Source organism: Barbatula barbatula (assembly GCF_947034865.1).
Source record: "Barbatula barbatula genome assembly, chromosome: 19".
Taxonomy (NCBI): Eukaryota; Metazoa; Chordata; class Actinopteri; order Cypriniformes; family Nemacheilidae; genus Barbatula; species Barbatula barbatula.
The window spans coordinates 22,181,174-22,198,673 of NC_136782.1; the positions used below are offsets into that span (position 1 = coordinate 22,181,174).

Genomic DNA, 17,500 nt, shown 5'->3' on the forward strand with positions numbered 1-17,500 from the left:
TTTAAATTTCCTAGGATGCTTTTACTATTAATAAGTGCCTTAAAAACGCACACGCACGCGTGTAATGACCTGCTGAGGCATTGGGTTAATCTGACTTTTCTCAGTAGTGTAGGCTGTTACTCTCTCTTTCTTTAGCTGATCACGAGTGTTTTCTATCGTCCAGTCTGTGAAATGTTATTCTTGTTATAAGTTTTGTTCTGTTGTGGTCACGTGACTCTCCGTTTGCTATATTTCCATCTTTTCAGAAGTGATTTTCTGTGTGTCATGTGACTGAGTCTCACATCTTTCTCTGTGTTTGTGTCATGATTTCTAGCAGGTTTTAATTACATTACCTAATAAACACTAAAAAACATACTCTGCTCACGATGTGATTCACAATTCTGATGTCACAATGCGATTTTATTCACGATTTTGTTTACAGAATTAAAAATGAACAACTGCCCTTTTATTATTTCTCTAATGTTTCACATTGTCGTACTTTATGTCAATTAACTAAATTTTTAAAACAAAAAAAATAATACAAGTCTCTTTAATATAAACTAACTAAGACTTGTCTGTGATTTTCCTAACTTTTACTTTTTTAAGAAATATCAGCATATCCACATATACCAAGTTTGCAGAAAAAAAGCAGTCTGTTTATTTCAGTATTTTGTGAATCTGGGCCAAGAAACAAATCAGCCGTCATGTTCCAGACATGTTCGCTTCAGACAGACCCCACCAACTCTTGAACCCGTTTAAACCAGCTCAGACTTCTGTTTTTCTGCCATGTCAAGCGAGATCTTTCCTGTCCTGTGTTCATCTGCTGACAGAGCAACACACCCTTCATTCAGTACAGAAGTGTTGAACAGGGCCACAGGGTTAAGGAAGTTTATCAGGTGTCACTTACACACCTGCGCTTAAATAGAGAGGACCAGACACATTTAAGGGAAGTTGTGTTTTAGAGATCCGGGTGTGTGAGAGCCAGAGATCTGTGACAGAAGACTAATATGATAATTGACCTTTACTCTTTTTTGGGTGTGCATGGAAACTTGGATCTCTGCAGGTCAAGAGTCTAAAAACCCCTTCTCTCTAAAAACACAAAACCTACATGTCAGCAGAACACGCACATTGTTTGATTTTATTACTCTTTGGCTTTGTATGAAAGAATAATTATTATTACAAAATAGCGTGTGACTGTAAAAGCACAAAAGACACAATATACCATGGTAATCCCTGCTTAAAATACCATACGTACTGCAGTTGTTGTTAGTACAGTCATATTGTCTTTAACGAAAAGCTCCTTTCACAGTTTGAAGGACATCCCCTATTCATCTGACTTTACCTCACTGTTTCGTGAATACCGTGGTAAATGTCGGTGTGGGCGGGTATATTCAGAAGTTAACTCTCTCTCTTTCTCTCTCTCTCTCGGTAGATGTATGGACGGTACACTCAGGAACTGGGTGTTTATGCAAAAGAAGAAGCGGCCCGACTGCGAGAGGATGGCCGTCCCCGGCGTTCCATGTCCGAACGCAGCCCGTCACTCAAAGTGTTGGAATATGAGAAGGGACGATGCGTCAAGTGTCGAAGTGAGTCAAATCCCTGGACACAACCCTGGAGCGATGCTTTTACGTACCACCCAACATTCAAACATTTCATGTGTATTAACCATTCAGTCAGTCCTGTTACTGTCGCACGTTAAACACACCCCGTGGCATCTTTGATGCGTTTGTGAAACGTTTGAAAAAGAAAGCATCACTACAACTTCCATGTTTTACTGTTGCATTAAACAAATCTGACATCTAGTAAACAAACTAAAATAAATAAAACACATTTCGCTTCGTGACGCGGATTGTTGATTGACTTGCTTCAAAGCACTCCCACTAACATCCTCCTGCCTGATAGATACTATACCATCCACATCCGCCTTAAACTTTGATCAAACATAACATTTTCAAGAATTAAATAGCTTCCGTCACGATATGCATATTACAATAATTTTGATATATTGCACAATCCTGCTGTGATTTTAAGCTCTGTTTAAGTTTGCTAATCAGAACTACTGAGCGTTTTTTACTGAAATGTGGTTTCATATCATATCTTTTATCACATCACATGTCATAGCGGAGTCGTTTCTGGTTATGGTGAGCAGATTTGAACAGCTTGTAACAGAGTTAGTGTTTAGCTTTCGTTTAAACTGATCGTGATCTTTGGGTCTGTGATAATACAACAGCCGTGAGAAAAAGAAATGACCATGAATTTACTATAGTAACAATAGTTTTTGGGTGTAAAACCATAGTGAGCACAAAATGACTGTTCCACCCACAGTGTAAGCATGTGTGCGTCAGTCTGCCAAAAGAAAACTATAATAAAAGCCTGGTCAATTTCCCTAAGGGATGAGTGGTTGGGTTATGGGATACTTTGACCCTTTAATAGAATCATATAAAGTTAGATAAAGATCTGACGCTCTGCTTATAATATTGATAGCGCAAATGACAGAACAAAGATCAGGTGTTCTTCAGAAGTGCTTCTTCACCTCCACAACAATCATGAAAACTGCACATTAACTTTACAAATCAGAACACCTGAATGAATGAAATTTCAAACACACCTATGATGTTGAATGACTCCCATGATCTGTTGTGTTGTAATATATGTGACATCAGTGGCCTCTGCTGGCCAGAACGACACTAACATCATTTTATTCTTTATTGTGAGAGTAAAGACAACATGTTTGCACCAAAATACCACAATGACTTACTGCAGTTACTAGTGTGAAATAATTATATTTATGCTACAATATTGGATCTTATTTAAGGATTATCAGTGATTTACTGGAAAATATTTTGTTGTCAATTCAGACGTTTTTCTATTTAGAAACCGATTAGTATAAGTATTAGTTAGTATCACTAATATACATCTTAGATCAAACTTATTTATCAATACTAGCACCTTCAATTAAACAGTCAGATTATAAACCAATATACAGTTATTATTAGTCTTATTGAATCATAATGTGCAATAATACCATGCATTCTGGATATTTCTATACTTTCTTATATCCCTACTGTCTGTAATAATATACAGAATGTTTGCAAAATTCTGACAAAGCATTGAAAAAAAAGACCTTTATCATAGTAACTGCTGGTGAAATGAGTCCTTCCTGTAGTTTTTCGCCGGTTGTAGTTTCAGTGTTTCTCCAGACGGAGGCGTCATCGTTCCACTGAGCAAACGTGATGTAAACTGAAGGAGTGTGTGTGTGTGGTTGAGTGATTGTGTGTGTGTGTGTGTCAGTGGATTGAGAGATAGAGTCTGGACTGTTGGACGGTCCAATTATCAGCGAATAACAACCAGCCCAGCCGTTTCACTTTCTGCGTGATCCAACAATGACATCACACACACACACACACACGCGCCGTCCATTTTGCCTGTAACAGATGTGACATCAGCAGGAGGTGTGCGCGGTGCCACAGGTCACCATGGTAACCTGGTCGGTTAGCAAGCGGTCACAGAACTACTCTTCTCATCAGGTGGATGGATGATCGGTGTGTTGTTGTCATGGTAACAGTGAAATGCTAAGTAGATTTCTGTGACATCATCAGTACAGCAAACTATCACCTTCAAACGTCACCATGACAATCGTATCGTTGAACTGTCATCCGTCAAACAGTGTGTGTGTGTGTGTGTGTGTGTGTGCGCACATCATTGAATGTAGAGAATAAAATGAATGTGTGTTTTCAGCCTTTCTGTAATCAGCAAACAGATTTTGTGGCGTGTGGGTGTTTGTGTTAATGCCGACTCTCTCGCTTTTATTCTGGAACAAAATTTCTCGTTTTAATTTATTTTTCTTTGTCTACACACACACACACACGCAAACACACACAAACACAAACACGCACACACACACACAGGCATTGTAAAAAGTGTCTCTGTTTCTCTCTCTTTCTTTGCGTCTCTCTCAGGGTTTTCGTACGCCCTGGAATCGACACCTCGGGACTTTTTCTCTGGTAAAAACAGTCTATAAGTGTCATGTTAACATAATAAAACAAATGAATTGTCATTTTCTCAGTAACTTATGTCCTCATCAATAAAACAAACTAACATCACCCCACCTGTAGTGTGTGTGTGTGTAAGCATTTTATGTAGTGATATCATGTAAAGTGATGCTCTTATTCCAGCAGCAATAGTGAATTGTGTGAAACACTACATGATTGATTTGGTTTGTTTGCTTGTTTTAATGGAATGATGTCCAATAATCTCACTGCAGTCGCTGAAGAAACTCAGAGTTTAACATTTTCATTTACAGAGAATTCATTTTAACAAAAGGACAGATTTATTTGAGTGGTCAATCAGTGACGTAAAAAGCATTTTAAAGAATGAATTATAACATGTTGTAGTCTTAAATAGTGTTGAGTTTGATGATGTCCGCTGAGATGATTGTCATAAGATACAATACGATTCGCTGAGTGCGAAACGCACACACACACACACACACACACTTACATAAACTCCTGGCACTCATTACATCTACATAAACGTGACATTTAGATGTTCCCCCTGCCAGCTTGCGCTCTCACATACTCACATCTCATTGGTATAAAGTTGGTAACTCATTTCAGAAGCTTATAAACGAGATGGACGTGTGTGTGTGTGTGTGTGTGTGTGTGTTAGACCGGTCTCCTGTAAGTGTTCGGATATGCTGCTTCTCTCTCTCCATCATTTGGTGAGTCATCGTTGGCTCTTATCGAGGTTGCCGTGGATACTAACATCATCCGTGTGTTTGCGTTATGGAGGCTGAAATGCTTTTCTAGACCTGCTGCGTTTCAGCTGAATCAAGAATTTATCTTTTTGAAATGACGACAGAAATTATGTTATTGAGTTTAATGGACTGCTGTTTCTAAAAACACAAACACACACACACACACACACACGGTTTATAGCTAAAGTGTGAAATAACGTGTTTCAGTATTTTGACAGTACTTGAACTTATTGTGCACTGCTGCGTTGTGGGTAATGTCAGGAGTGTGAGAGGTTTCAGGCACAGTTGCATTGTGGGTAACATCAACTATGTGGAGTGAGACGGGTGTCAGGCACAGGTGCATTTTGGGAAACATCATCTATCTGTAGTGACACCGGTGTCAGGCACAGGTGCATTGTGGGTAACATCAACTATGTGGAGTGAGACGGGTGTCAGGCACAGGTGCATTTTGGGAAACATCATCTATCTGTAGTGACACCGGTGTCAGGCACAGGTGCATTGTGGGTAACATCAACTATGTGGAGTGAGACGGGTGTCAGGCACAGGTGCATTTTGGGAAACATCATCTATCTGTAGTGACACCGGTGTCAGGCACAGGTGCATTGTGGGTAACATCAACTATGTGGAGTGAGACGGGTGTCAGGCACAGGTGCATTGTGGGTAACATCATCTATGTGGAGTGAGACGGGTGTCATGTACAGGTGCATTGTGGGTAACATCATCTATCTGTAGTGAGACGGGTGTCAGGCACAGGTGCATTGTGGGTAACATCATCTATCTGTAGTGAGACGGGTGTCAGGCACAGGTGCATTGTGGGTAACATCATCTATGTGGAGTGAGACGGGTGTCATGTACAGGTGCATTGTGGGTAACATCATCTATCTGTAGTGAGACGGGTGTCAGGCACAGGTGCATTGTGGGTAACATCATCTATGTGGAGTGAGACGGGTGTCATGTACAGGTGCATTGTGGGTAACATCATCTATCTGTAGTGAGACGGGTGTCAGGCACAGGTGCATTGTGGGTAACATCATCTATGTGGAGTGAGACGGGTGCCATGTACAGGTGCATTGTGGGTAACGTTGTACGTCTTTTTGAAGTCTGTGCAGTTCACTGTCAGAGGTTCCTCATGTCTCGGGTGGGTGAGGACTGGATCTTTCTCATTCTGCTGGGTCTGGTCATGGCGCTGGTCAGCTTTGTTATGGACTTCTGCATCGCTCTTCTCTTACAAGGTGAGCGGTTGAAGATCATCTCCTGAAGGTGACTGTGATTGTATTCACTAAACGTTTCATGTTTGTGTCTTCGATACGTTGTCAGCGAAACAATCGGTCCTTCAACAACATCAAACGCATCCTTAAGTTTCTTCTGGGTTTGACTGCAGAATGTAAAACTCTGCAATCTTTTTAATGAGAGTTTCTTGTTGACCTCAGGAGTTTGGTGTGATGTATCACATCTGATTTATAGAGATTGTTTCTGTTTTCAGTGTGAACTGTTTTATAGCACATTTACATAATCAATCTCTCTCTCTCTCTGTCTCTCTGTCTCTCTCTATCTCTTTCTCTCTCTCTCTCTCTACAGCACAGAAGTGGATGTACGGTGGTCTGGACAGTAATGTGATCTTACAGTATTTGGCGTGGGTCACTTATCCTGTGGTTCTCATCAGTTTTTCTGCAGGATTCACACACATCGTGGCTCCTCAGGCCGCCGGTGAGACACACACACACACATCTCTTCAGTATTCAGTGGTGGTTTCTCCATCGATTGACGTTCCTCTCGTTCAGGGTCTGGCATTCCTGAGATGAAGACGATCCTCAGAGGAGTGGTGCTAAAAGAATATCTCACTTTAAAAACATTCGTAGCCAAAGTGGTGGGTCTGACATGTGCGCTGGGCAGTGGATTACCTCTGGGCAAAGAGGTGAACACACGCACATTTTCATATTTGATTTAAGTCCACTTACAGGAAATAGTTTTCAGGGACATAAATATTATAGATACAGTTAAATACTTACACAAACATTCATGTCTCACACACACACAGATTTCTGTTGTGTTTATGTTTCTGATGTGTTTTCATGTCTTCTCTCGTAGGGGCCTTTCGTTCACATCGCCAGCTTGTGTGCCGCTCTGCTCTGTAAATTCATGTCTTTATTCGGTGGAATTTATGAGGTAATTAAATAAACACCTCATTTATTACCACACTTGTGTTTTAAGGCCTTTAAAGATGAGGTAACACATGCAGTTTTGAGTACCTTGAGTATGTTTAACATTGTTAAGAAGTCAGAATGCATGAAAGAGCATGTTACCTCATCTTTAAATGTTTCTTCTGTACAATATGAACTCAAACGCACAGAACACATCCACCTATAAAAGTGTTTGTCAGACTGTGTTAGGGATGTATGGATTCACCATGAGCCGGCTGAAAAGTGATTATAATATGGGAGGATTCAACCTGGTTGAGATGTTGTTTGAATCGCAGTACATGTTGTTTACTGCAAACTAAGAAAACCTGGATCTGCTGATATTTCTGAAATCCAAGAAAAGCACAGACAAAGTTTGTTTATATTAAAGAGACTTTTCTGTTATTATTTATTTTTAATTTGATTTGGAATTTGTTTTAAAACTGTAGTTTAGTTTTGTTTGTTACAAAGAAATGTTCAGCATTTGAGATGATAAGGGTCAGTTGTTCATTTCTAATTTGTCTCAAATCATTTTGTCGTGAATGAATCGTTTCATGCGATTGTCAATCGTATCGCGAGCTGAGTGAATCCTTACATCTCTAGTAAATGTGCAGACTGAGCTCCAGAAGTGTCCTGTACAGAACCTCGTACAAAAATGAGCAGTGGTTTTAATAAAAATGCAACTAAAAAGCCCAGTAACTATTGTTTACCCGTGGTGTATGAAGTAGAACTGTAATAATGCAAATATTATGATGTTATGTTATTGAATATTCAGCGGTTATTTTATCAGTGGTTTATTTTTACATCAGTATGTAAATTTGGTAATGTGTGGTTATTGCATTAGGTGCAATGCATGATTTATTCTAGTCCATGAAACTGTAGTGCATGGTAAAAAGAAGTGAGTGTGTGGAGTGGATCGGTTTTTGATGTTGAGCAGTCTTATGGCCTGAGGAAAAACGCCGTCCTTCAGCCGGTCTGTGCGGGGCCGGATGCTCCGGTATCGTCCGCCTGAAGGCAGCAAGGAGAGCAGCTTGTGTCTATCGTTCAGTTCTGGATTGTGCTGGTGTGCATGTAGTTTTATTTTAAGTGTGTGTGTGTTGAACAGAACGATTGAAAGAACCTGTTGTTGTTTATGACACAGAATGAATCCAGGAACACTGAGATGCTCGCTGCTGCTTGTGCGGTCGGGGTCGGCTGCTGCTTCGCTGCTCCTATTGGAGGTGAGAACACTCTGTGTGTGTGTGTGTCTCTGCATCTGCATGTGTGTGTGTGCGTGTGTGTCTGTGTTTGTGTCCGGGTCTATGTCTGTCTCTGCATCTGCATGTGTGTGTGTGTGTGTGTCTCTGCATCTGCATGTGTGTGTGCTTGTGCTCGTGTCTGCATGTGTGTCCGGGTCTATGTGTGTGTGTGTGTGTGTCTGTGTGTAAGCGAGTGAATCAATGATAAAGAGCAGAATTTGATGAAGTAATCTTCTCGGGATTGTATTTCCACAGGTTTAGTGACGTAACAGAAGTGATTACAGCTATTCATTATTTTCTCTCTTTCCTCTGAACTTTTCTTTCTTTTTCTTTGCGTCTTGTTTGATGTTCTCATGAAAATCTATTCCTCACATTTAAAGGGGTCATATGGTGCGAATGTGTGATGAGTTGCCCATGCATGTATTTGACAAGTAAAATTGCAAAACTTTAAGTGTCGGAACAAAAGATGCAAAAAAGGGAGTCGACTCTGAATCACGCAAACGAGACGTGACCTAGTCCGAGTCTCTAGCCGCCTCGTATCCACGTCACTAGAAATAGTCCCCGCATACGTTTTTCTGGGACTTCCGCGAAAACTTCCCTCTCCTCCCCCAAACACTGTCGCTCATTCGTGATGTGTGTGCATCATGTCTAGAACATGTGTTCTACGTTGTGAAACGAAGTCTGTCTTATTTAAACTACTAGAGGAAGAACTTCTGTATATAATATTCGTTTTAGCCGTGTCATATGAACCCTTTAGTCTTCAATTAATAGTTCGATGTTAGCATATGCGCTAGTTTACAGTTATGATCAGAATAGTTTTATTTGGAGAGTTATTTATGTTGTCTTCAACAGAAGTTGTGTGTTTGTTTCAGGTGTGTTGTTCAGCATTGAGGTCACATCCACATTTTTCGCTGTCAGAAACTACTGGCGAGGATTCTTCGCTGCTACATTCAGCGCCTTTATCTTCAGAGTTCTAGCGGTGTGGAACCGAGACGAAGGTGTGTGTGTGTGTGTGTGTGTGTGCTCGCATGCGTCCGTGTGTGTGTATTAACATGATGATGCTGAGGTTCTCTCTGTCTGTGTGTGTTTTCAGAGACGATAACCGCTCTCTTTAAAACTCGCTTCAGACTGGACTTCCCCTTTGACCTGCAGGAGCTTCCCGCCTTTGCTGTGATCGGGTCCGTTCTGCCTTTACTTTTCTTCTGCAGCAAGTTGATCATGTTTATAACTTGCAAAAGTGCTTTAGAAAATTAAATGAAAGAGTAAGAGATGTTTATGTGTAATTCTTGAGATGACGCCTCAGAGAAGAGACAGGGAGGAGAGCGGAGGCTTATCTTAAACACAGAATACAGACAAACTGTACAATGAAGAGATTTGATTCTCTCTGATGTGAGTTAGTGTGCAGTATGTCACATCCTCTTATTATATGGTCATTGAACTTCCTGCTAGCTGCTAATAGCCAATGTACGTTTGTTTAGAAAATGTTTGAGACGGTTTGTACCCAACAGGCACATTCTCTTAATGACTCTTTCCTGTATTCTGAATGTGTTGTATTGTTCATTAGCATTTGTATTCCAGTCGTAATGAATATGCATGATGTCATTAGCATAAAGCATCGTTGGTGTCAAATCCAGCCTATCAAGTGCTTCAGTTAAACTAGTTTTAACACTGAAATCTGCTGAGACAAGCTTTCCCTATTCATACAGCTTCTATTTAATGTTTCCATATACTGTAATGAAATCTCTCTCTCTCTTTCTGTCTCCGCAGGATTGCCAGTGGATTCGGTGGCGCTCTGTTTGTGTACCTGAACAGACAGATTGTTCAATTTATGAGAAAACAGAAAACCATCAACAAGTTCCTGATGAAGAAGTTAGTGACCTGAGTGTGTTTGAATGTTTGTGTAACATTTGTTAAAGCAATAGACTGTCAAAAAGGTGGATGACGTGACCTCATTAACCGTTGTAGAAAGTGGCCGAGTTATGACCGATGAAGTCTGCGCGGTAGTGAATACGATCTGGTGCCCGCCCATATTCCCCATTGAAAAGTGGTGCGTTCTAAATAATAATTAGCACATGCATGACGTAATTGTGTCGTATTTGCATAACACACAGTCCTGTACAGTATTTTACCATTTTTATCACAACTAAATGCACAATAAAGCCATTCTCATTTACATATTTCTGTTTCCAGACATAAATGGAATAGTAGGCTACATGTCCGATGTGCATATGTACAGACAAACTGCATTCATGGCACTACGCGATTTTCTGTCAAAAGTTTGTTAGCAACACAACGCTGCTTTGTGCTCTGTGTGTGCGCGCATGCGTCCAGATCTTTTGACGACGTCTTACAGTCGTATGTCTCCGGAGAGCATGAAGTTCAGACTGTAGTAAATATCTTTAACTGAACTTCACAAACACAGGATTATTTGTTCATGTGTTCATCAGGCGTCTGTTGTACCCGGCGCTGGTCACTCTGCTGGTCACAACACTCACCTTTCCTCCAGGATTTGGACAGTTCATGGCTGGACAGGTATCACACACACACACACCTCTACGTAGGTTTTGTTGTTCACACATAATGTTGATAATTCAGCGCCACAGCGGATCACAACTTCAGATGGACAAGTTCAAGCTTGTGGTTCTTTCCCAGCACCCATTCACCTCTCCCTCATCCTGTAACTTCTGTCTTCCTCTCCAATGTCGTATCAAAATGAAAAGGCCCAAAATAACCTCAAAGCATGAGGATTTAGTTGTTTATTACAAATGTCTTTGTTTTATTTCATCTGGCTAAACTAACACACACAGCACTGATGTTACTTCATGTTATCCAGTATTGAGCTTCTTATTTTTGTCAGCGCAGCAGAAATAGTCAACACATTCCATATAATATCTGGTCAAATTATATGAAAAATATTGCAGTTAAATGCATTATATTATTTCCATTGAACTGAACTGAGGTTTATATAAATAAAGTGTTAGTGACATGATGTCCCTCTCGCAGCTCACACAAAAGGACACACTGGTGTCATTCTTTGACAATCACACCTGGGCAAAGCAAGGAATCACAGAGGACTTCATATACAACAGCAACTCGGCCGCCTGGAAACATCCACAGACAAATATCTTCATCATCCTCGTCATTTTCATCGTCATGAAGGTGAACACGCATGAACACACATTGTGATTAGAATCACTTTAATGTCGTCTGTGATGTTGTGTAGTTTTCAGAAGTCAATGCTCTCTCCTCTCACACACAGATCAATTATGGCCCAACGGTTTTATTACAGATTTAGGCTTAAATGAACTGTCGGAAAGTTACATGTAAAGTTCAGACTATGTAAACGGGTTTCCTGAGCTACAGGAAAATTGCGTGTGTGCGTGTGTGTGTTGAAACAGATGGCACGGAACAAAGCTCTTTTAATTTTCCACATCACTTTGTGTGTATGTGTTTGTGCGGACGTGTGTGTGTGTGTGTGTGTCCGTGTAATGTGTGAGTGTGCACCTGCTAAGACTTTAATCGGGCGCTACCTGCATGAGTGTGTCGCCTTGGCAACCTCATCAGGACCAGGTCGAAACCTGTCATTGCACAGGAAGTGATGTCGTCAGCGTTGCCATGGGGACAGGTGCCCTGTGTCCTTTTGCCGAACATAAATCTTTGCCTTGACCTGAGCGTGTGCGCGTGTGTTTGAATGTTCTTGCAAATGTACATTAAACATGCTGAAATGTCCAAGAGCTCATGGAAGCAGCCATATTTGCAACAAATTTCACTAAATACCAACTCAATATATGCACAGATTATTATTTTGATTACATTTATAATAACATTTTGTCTGGTGAGTGTTAGAGAGACTGTATTAATCAGTTTTGTGACTAGGAAGGATGTATAATGTGCAATACATTGAGAGTATTCATGCATTCATCTGTTTCTTAGGCTTCTAGGATCATCAGTACATACCAATGATAAATGATTTAAGACATTCACAAAAATTGCAAAAGTATTTTTTTAACAATAAATGATCAATGATTGCAAGTAAATGCACCACAAAGAACTCTGAAAATGAACGAGACAAACTATTTTATTCAGTAAGAGATTTTTTTACATAATTTATACAGACACACAGAAATGCCATTTTTATTTAGGAAAACAAAATTTTGTTTAAAAAAAAAACATCCATAATAAAACAAGTTTAACGAGATGTATTTGATCAATTTACCTGTGAATGTGTTTGGGAAACAGAGAAATGAATGGGCTATGCTAGTGTCGCAACTCTGTTTTTCATCGGCTCTGCTCTGGACAACATACTTTTGATCACTAGGAATACTTCAGCTAAAAATCTCAATTCTGTCATCATTTATTCTCCTTGTGTGTTTGTAGATCTGTATGTGTGTCTTTCTTCAGTGGAACTCGACAAAATATATTTTGAGAAATGTCTCAGTGGTTTGGTTAGGTTGAGCCTAATACCTGTAGAGGTCATTGGCCTAATACAGTGGATTCAATGGAGTTCAGTGTTGTTTGATGATCAACATTCTTCCAAATGTGTTCTGGAGAAGAAAGAAACTCCCAAAAATATAGAAGCATAAGTCATTGAGTAGTTACTGGATGTTATTTTTTAAATAAACACACATTATATCTACTGACAGGTGATATTAGTACAGGTTTAATGTCATTGTCATGTGCTCAGTTCCCAAGCAACTAAATCAACTGATAAAATGCCCAGCGTGAGCGTGACACACAGAGAGCGTCTCTAGATTCAAGGGGAAATGTGAAACTTTCAGAAGAATATTATGCAATGATGATCTCTCCACCTACTGCTTTCACACACTTCTCTTATGTAATATTTCACACCGTCCTGCGTCGCTCTCCTCACAGGAACCATCCACCCGTCTCTTCCTGTTCCCCGAATCAACCTGTCAGATCGCTCGTATAATTACCCACAGTTCAGTTCAGGACTTAATGCATGTGTGTGTGTTCATGTGCCTGATTAACAAATAAACAGAAATGCCATTTCCAGATTGGTGCAAAGTTCAGACTTGTTTTGTTGCGTGAGTGAGTGTGTGTGTTATCATTAATCTGTCTCATATAAAGTGTTATTACAGTGAGCGATGACATCAGTTTCTTCAGTTGTTCACTAATGAGATCTAACACACACACACACGCTTCTATCAGCACATTTTGTTCTGTTCTTCAACAGGGAGAAGTTTGAAATGACAAACTTGTATTTGCTTTAATCAGTTTTGTTGTGTTACACAAGATTGAACGTTGCATTAATAATTATCACCCTGTCTCTAAGCTTTCATTTATCCAAAATTTTCGAAAAAGTTGTATACTCGCAACTGTTCTCATTTTATAATGCAGCAAAAGTTAACAGAACCTCTGCAATCTGGTTTCTCTGCCCATTATAGTACTGAGTCTGCTTTGCTCAAAGTGTTCAATTATATTTTACTTGCAGTTGATTTGTGGTAAAATACAGTTCTGTTGCTTCTTGATCTTACAGCTGCCTTCGATACAGTTGATCACAATATTCTTCTTTGGCGGATTAGAGCATTTAGGGGTACAGTTTTAAGATGGTTCAGCTCATATCTTAGAGACAGGTCTTTCTCTGGTAAATTCTCCTCATCTACTGCTCCTATTATTTGTGGAGTACCTCAGGTATCCGTTCTGGGTCCACTTCTTTTTAATTTATATATGCGTCCGTTGGGAGATATTATTAGTAGGCATAATGTGTCATTTCACATATATGCTGAGGATACCAAGATGCATTTACCATTTGAAAGCTGGCGATTGCATTGAACCCTTATTGTCTCGCCTTGGTGATATTTAGAAATGGTTCTCCTAGTTTTCTTTGACTTAGGAGGACCAACTTAGGAGACGATTTGTTTTTAAAATAATTTTGAAGGTATTTTAATTCCTTGTTTCATTGTTGTGATTATTTTAGATGATTATTTAAATAAATGTATGTAAAGCACTTAGAATTAACATTGTGTATAGAATGTGCTATATAAATAAACTTGCCTTGCCTTAAGTTAAGAAGTGGTCTAATTAATGGGTTTAGCAATAATTTCTTCTCCGTCTCTCCCCAGGTCAGGAACCTCTGTGTTATTATTGACTAAGCAAATTAATCTAGTTATCAAGAACAGTTTTTATCAATTACATATTATTTGGAGGCTGAAATAATTTTAGTAATTTCACGTTATTCATGCTTTTATTACTTCTCACTTAGATTACTGTAACTCATTATATTTGGGTCTTCCCCAGTCTTCGATTTCACGCCTTCAGGTTGTACAAAACGCAGCTGCAATGCAGTTGACCAGGACAAAGAAAAATGATCATATTACACCAATTTTAGCTACTCTTCATTGGCTTTCTGTTCATTTTAGAAAACAATTTAACGTTTTCTTGTTTGTTTTTAAAGCTCTTAATGGTCAGGCCCCGTCTTATCTGGCAGATCTTCTTACTCCTCGTTCATCCTTCAGGTCTTAAGGGTTTTCTGACAGGGCTCTTTAAGCTGTCCCTCGTTCACGTCTAAAAACAGGGCGATAGGGCCTTTTCAGTTGCCGCCCTCCACCTTTTAAAACGACGTTGAAAACATATATTTACTCCCAGGCATTCTAATTGGATTTTATCTATGTTTTATTGATTTATGATTTGTGTTGATTGTTTTATGTTTTAACAATATGATTCCGTTCTGCACTTTTGCCAGCCCTGCTGAGAAAAATGTGCTCTATAAATCAACTTTACTTACTTAATTTTTTACACTGATCTATAGAGGTGAAATCTTACATGAAATGTGAAATAAAAACAGATGAATTCTCTTTTATAAAATACAGTTTCTTTTTAAGGACATGCTTTTCTATTCATTACTATCGTGTGAAAAAATAAAGTGTTTTTTATTGATCTGTTTGTTATTATTTATGAGGAGTAAAACATTTATCCCTAAATTTAGTATATTGTCATGTTATTTTTCAATTCACCCGTTATGTGTATTTGATCATTCAATCTAATTTCTCTTTTATTGTCTGTAGAAGTGAAAATACAGATTGTGTTTTTTCTTGTGATTTTTCTATTGACCCATTTAATTTCATGTTTCTGTGAGTCTGAAGAGGAGATGACGGGGGAGATTTTACGTCAGGTGTATAATGAATATATTTGTGTATTTTTCTATGTTGTGACGCACACAGACTCGTGTGAATATCACATCCTTTTGTTTGTCATATGTGTGAGTGGAGAGACGGGCGGCTGCAGGAACACAAACAGGCCTGTTACGTGAACTGACGCTTATTAAAAATTCTGCTCATGGATTTATGATTCTTTTTTCATTTTTAAACCAGTTTGTTTACAATTTTCTGCCAAATAAGTCGATTCCGCCAAATAAGCTCACTAAAATGACCTTTAGAAGGTGACGTGTCATTTATTGACTGACAGCTTTATTTGTTTGTGTTTGAGTGTGTGTTGTGTTAATGACACAAGTGTCTCTGTCGTCTCTCGTGCAGTTCTGGATGTCGGCTTTAGCCACGACTCTTCCAGTCCCATGTGGAGCTTTCATGCCTGTCTTTGTCATTGGTAAGTGTGTGTGTGTGTCTCTGGTTGATGTGATGTCACAAATCTTAAACTTTAATGCAGTATGAATGAAGTGTAGTGTGACTCGTGTGTGTCAGGTGCTGCGTTCGGGCGTTTGGTGGGTGAGAGTATGGCCGCATGGTTTCCAGAGGGCATTAATTCAGATGGAATCATCTATCCCATAGTGCCCGGTGGATACGCTGTTGTGGGTGAGAAACATTATCCATCCACAGACGCTGTGTTGTTATAAGCTTTTATTGAAATTTACTCGCTCACTCATTCACTACCATATTCACTGACTCACTCACTCATTCACTCGTTCACTCACATCCTCATTCACTGACTCGTTCACTCACTCACTCATTCACTCGTTCACTCACTCCCTCATTTGCTCACTCATTCACTCGTTCACTCACTTCCTCATTCACTGACTCACTCACTCCCTCATTTGCTCACTCATTCACTCGTTCACTCACTTCCTCATTCACTGACTCACTCTCTCACTCATTTGCTCACTCTCTCCCTCATTTGCTCACTCATTCACTTGTTCACTCACTTCCTCATTCACTTACTCACTCTCTCACTCATTTGCTCACTCTCTCCCTCATTTGCTCACTCATTCACTCGTTCACTCACTTCCTCATTCACTGACTCACTCTCTCACTCATTTGCTTACTCTCTCCCTAATTTGCTTACTCGTTCACTCACTTCCTCATTCACTTACTCACTCTCTCACTCATTTGCTCACCCTCATTTGCTCACTCGTTCACTCACTTCCTCATTCACTTACTCACTCTCTCACTCATTTGCTCACCCTCATTTGCTCACTCGTTCACTCACTTCCTCATTCACTTACTCACTCTCTCACTCATTTGCTTACTCTCTCCCTAATTTGCTTACTCGTTCACTCACTTCCTCATTCACTTACTCACTCTCTCACTCATTTGCTCACCCTCATTTGCTCACTCGTTCACTCACTTCCTCATTCACTTACTCACTCTCTCACTCATTTGCTCACTCTCTCCCTCATTTGCTCACTCATTCACTCGTTCACTCACTTCCTCATTCACTGACTCACTCTCTCACTCATTTGCTCACTCTCTCACTCATTTGCTCACTCTCTCCCTCATTTGCTCACTCATTCACTTGTTCACTCACTTCCTCATTCACTTACTCACTCGCTCACTCATTTGCTCACTCATTCACTTGTTCACTCACTTCCTCATTCACTTACTCACTCGCTCACTCTCTCACTCATTTGCTCACTCTCTCCCTCATTTGCTCTCTCACTCGCTCACTCTCTCCCTCATTTGCTCACTCACTCTCTCACTCATTTGCTCACTCTCTCATTCAATCAATCACTCACCCGTTCATGTTTGTGTTATTTATTGAGTATGTTGTGTGTGTAGGAGCGGCTGCGTTATCGGGTGCTGTCACACACACAGTGTCGACGGCTGTGATTGTGTTTGAGTTGACGGGTCAGATCAGTCACATTCTGCCCATCATGATCGCTGTGATTCTCGCCAACGCCGTCGCTCAGAGCCTCCAGCCGTCCATCTACGACTCCATCATCCGCATTAAAAAACTGCCGTACCTGCCCGAGCTCGGCTGGGGTCACCACGAGTGAGAGTCTTTAATACTGTTCACATGTTTGAACTAATATCTTTGCATTTTCTGACAAATGTAGTCGTATTCAACCATGCCAGAGTTCTGTCTGGTGGGGGTTGAGATGTGGTTGCTAAGGTGATTAGGTTTTGCGTCTGACATGCTCACCCTCAGGTGTGTGAAAA

General features: G+C 40.0%; 1 protein-coding gene across 1 annotated transcript in view; it reads left to right on the forward strand.

The window, feature by feature from the left end:
* Positions 1-17,500, forward strand: part of LOC306908495 (chloride channel protein 2-like) — a 30,401-nt gene that overhangs the window by 3,597 nt on the left and 9,304 nt on the right. Inside the window, exons 2-15 of the mRNA XM_079481416.1 lie at positions 1,412-1,565; positions 5,836-5,967; positions 6,314-6,442; positions 6,517-6,650; positions 6,824-6,901; positions 8,054-8,132; positions 9,023-9,148; positions 9,244-9,328; positions 9,918-10,019; positions 10,598-10,682; positions 11,154-11,309; positions 15,644-15,713; positions 15,809-15,919; positions 17,120-17,333. Of these exons, the coding sequence (XP_079337542.1) occupies positions 1,412-1,565; positions 5,836-5,967; positions 6,314-6,442; positions 6,517-6,650; positions 6,824-6,901; positions 8,054-8,132; positions 9,023-9,148; positions 9,244-9,328; positions 9,918-10,019; positions 10,598-10,682; positions 11,154-11,309; positions 15,644-15,713; positions 15,809-15,919; positions 17,120-17,333 (1,655 nt within the window). The remainder of the gene's footprint in view (positions 1-1,411; positions 1,566-5,835; positions 5,968-6,313; positions 6,443-6,516; positions 6,651-6,823; positions 6,902-8,053; positions 8,133-9,022; positions 9,149-9,243; positions 9,329-9,917; positions 10,020-10,597; positions 10,683-11,153; positions 11,310-15,643; positions 15,714-15,808; positions 15,920-17,119; positions 17,334-17,500) is intronic.